Source organism: Penaeus monodon, chromosome 26 (assembly GCF_015228065.2).
Source record: "Penaeus monodon isolate SGIC_2016 chromosome 26, NSTDA_Pmon_1, whole genome shotgun sequence".
Taxonomy (NCBI): domain Eukaryota; kingdom Metazoa; phylum Arthropoda; class Malacostraca; order Decapoda; family Penaeidae; genus Penaeus; species Penaeus monodon.
The window spans coordinates 22,806,799-22,809,298 of NC_051411.1; the positions used below are offsets into that span (position 1 = coordinate 22,806,799).

The 2,500-nt window shown below is 31.5% G+C and overlaps 1 protein-coding gene across 1 annotated transcript in view; it reads left to right on the forward strand.

The window, feature by feature from the left end:
- LOC119589994 overlaps window positions 1–2,500 on the forward strand; it is a 207,275-nt gene that overhangs the window by 156,828 nt on the left and 47,947 nt on the right. The window contains exons 5-6 of the mRNA XM_037938694.1: window positions 727–852; window positions 1,049–1,221. Coding sequence (XP_037794622.1) covers window positions 727–852; window positions 1,049–1,221 — 299 coding nt within the window. The remainder of the gene's footprint in view (window positions 1–726; window positions 853–1,048; window positions 1,222–2,500) is intronic.

Consider the following 2,500-nt stretch of genomic DNA (forward strand, 5'->3'; position numbering starts at 1 on the left):
ATATTATATATATTATAATATAGTGTGTGTGTGTGCACACACACACACACACAAACACATACAACACCACAACACACACACACTATATATATATATATATATATATATATATATATATAATTATGTATGTATGTATGTATGTATATATATATATTATATATATATATATATATATGTATATATTTAATATATATATCATACATATACTACATTTACTTTATAGTATCACAAATATACATCACACACACACAAACATATATATATATATATATATATATATATATATATATATATATATATATATATATATATATATATATATAATTGGGGCGGGAGACTCGTGGTATTTGTGCGTCTAGATTTTGGTTTTCTGCCGTCATATAAATCTTCCTTTTGACAGGTGTAAGGCAGGTTCTGAACAGGGCTTCTGCTCTGTATTTTTGAACTGATTCTGGTTGATCTGGTTTCACGAATAATTCAAGTGTATTTTCTTATAAATGTACATTTCGTAGCCACGCAGAGTACTGCACTATACCATTTATAGGCCTGCCTATAAATGGTACAGTGCCTTGAAAATTCGCTGATAACGTCTCCTAAACAATACTGAAAACATATCGGGGAATATAGATAGACAGGTAGATTAGAAGGCAATTGTAAATGAACGCACAGGACGCCTTCCTGGGCTAGGACCAGCTCGCAGACGCCTGAAGTTACTTCCTCCGGCAGGTGGAGGTGGAGGTGGTGGGGTCGGAGTCCCTGGGCCTCATGATCCGCGGCGGCGTGGAGTATGGCCTCGGCATCTTCATCACTGGAGTGGACGAGGAGTCAGCCGCCCACAAGGCCGGCTTGCAGGTGAGGCTTTGAGCTCTGCCCCGTGGCTTCATATGCTTAAGAACGGGGGCTGTGGACATAGTAGCTTAGATGAGACCAGTTGGCGAATTGTGAGTCACGCCTTCCCTCATTCTTACGCCTCCCTTGACGTGCCCGTTCAGCAGCCCTTCCCTCCAATCTTCCCTCACTTCCTCGCCTGACGCGCCCTCGCCCACAGGTAGGTGACCAAATCCTGGAGGTGAACAAGGAGAGCTTCCTGGCGGTGACCCACGACACAGCCGTCAACGTGCTCAAGTATTCACGGCGGCTCCGGCTAGCGCTGCGGCGGGTCGGCAAGGTTCCGCACTCCTGCACCACCTACGACCGGCGCTGCTGGCCCTCGCAGACCAAGTGAGTCAGAGTGATGTCTTAGTAGCAAAGGCCTTCCCCTGCTATTAATACTACAAAAACGAATAACCAAATAATGAGAGAAAATAGGAATGAGGATGTTAATGATAATAATGACAATAAATGTGATACTGGTATTGATGGTGATGATGATGATGGTAACGACGATGATAATGATAGGTAATAGTAGTAATGATGATGATAATAATAATGATAAAAATAATGATCATGATAATTATGATAATGATAATAACAATAATGAAATTGTTAATGAATCATAAAGATACAGATGATAATAAAAAAAACAATAATGATAATAGTAATAGTAATGATGTTGATACCAAGAATTGCAATGATGATAATGGCAGTAATAGTAATACTGGTGATGATCATATTAATGATAATAAAGATAACAATAATAATAATGATAATAATAATGATTATGATAACACTCATGATAGTGATAACAATAATAATAATAATAATAATAACAATGATAATAATGATAATAACTACGATGATAATGATGACGGTAAAACTAAAGTTAAAACTAATTATGATAACGATAACAATATTCATAATGATTTAAGAATAAGAATAAGAAAGGTGATGATGATTATGATAAGAATTATAATGATAATAATATAGTCATATAAATCACAAAAATGATTATAATAATAACAATAATGATAAGAACAATGAAAAAAAAATAATGATAATAATAATGATATAAATAGTAATAACAATAATGATGATGAAAATATTAACAAAAGCAATAATAATAATGATAATAATGATAGTAATAATAATGATAATAAACATGATAATGATGATGAGAATAGTAATTATAATGATAATCATTATGATGATAGAAATAATGATAATGATAAGTATAAACGTGAATATAATGTGACTAATAGTGATAATAATAATAATAATAATAATAATAATAATAACAAAAACAATAATGATAAATCAAACAATGATGATAATAATAATTAGTGGTGATAAAAGGAATAATGATAATAATAATAATAGTAATCATGAGGATGATGATAATCATAATAATAATGATAATAATAGCATGATGATTATAATGGTAATAGTAATAATAAATATAATAGTAATAGTAAATATAATAATAATGATAATACTAACAAATATAATGATAATATAAAATATAATGATAATACTAACAAATATAATGATAATAATAATAATTATCATTATGATAATGACAATAATAACAGTAATAATAATACTAATGATAGCGGTAGTCAAG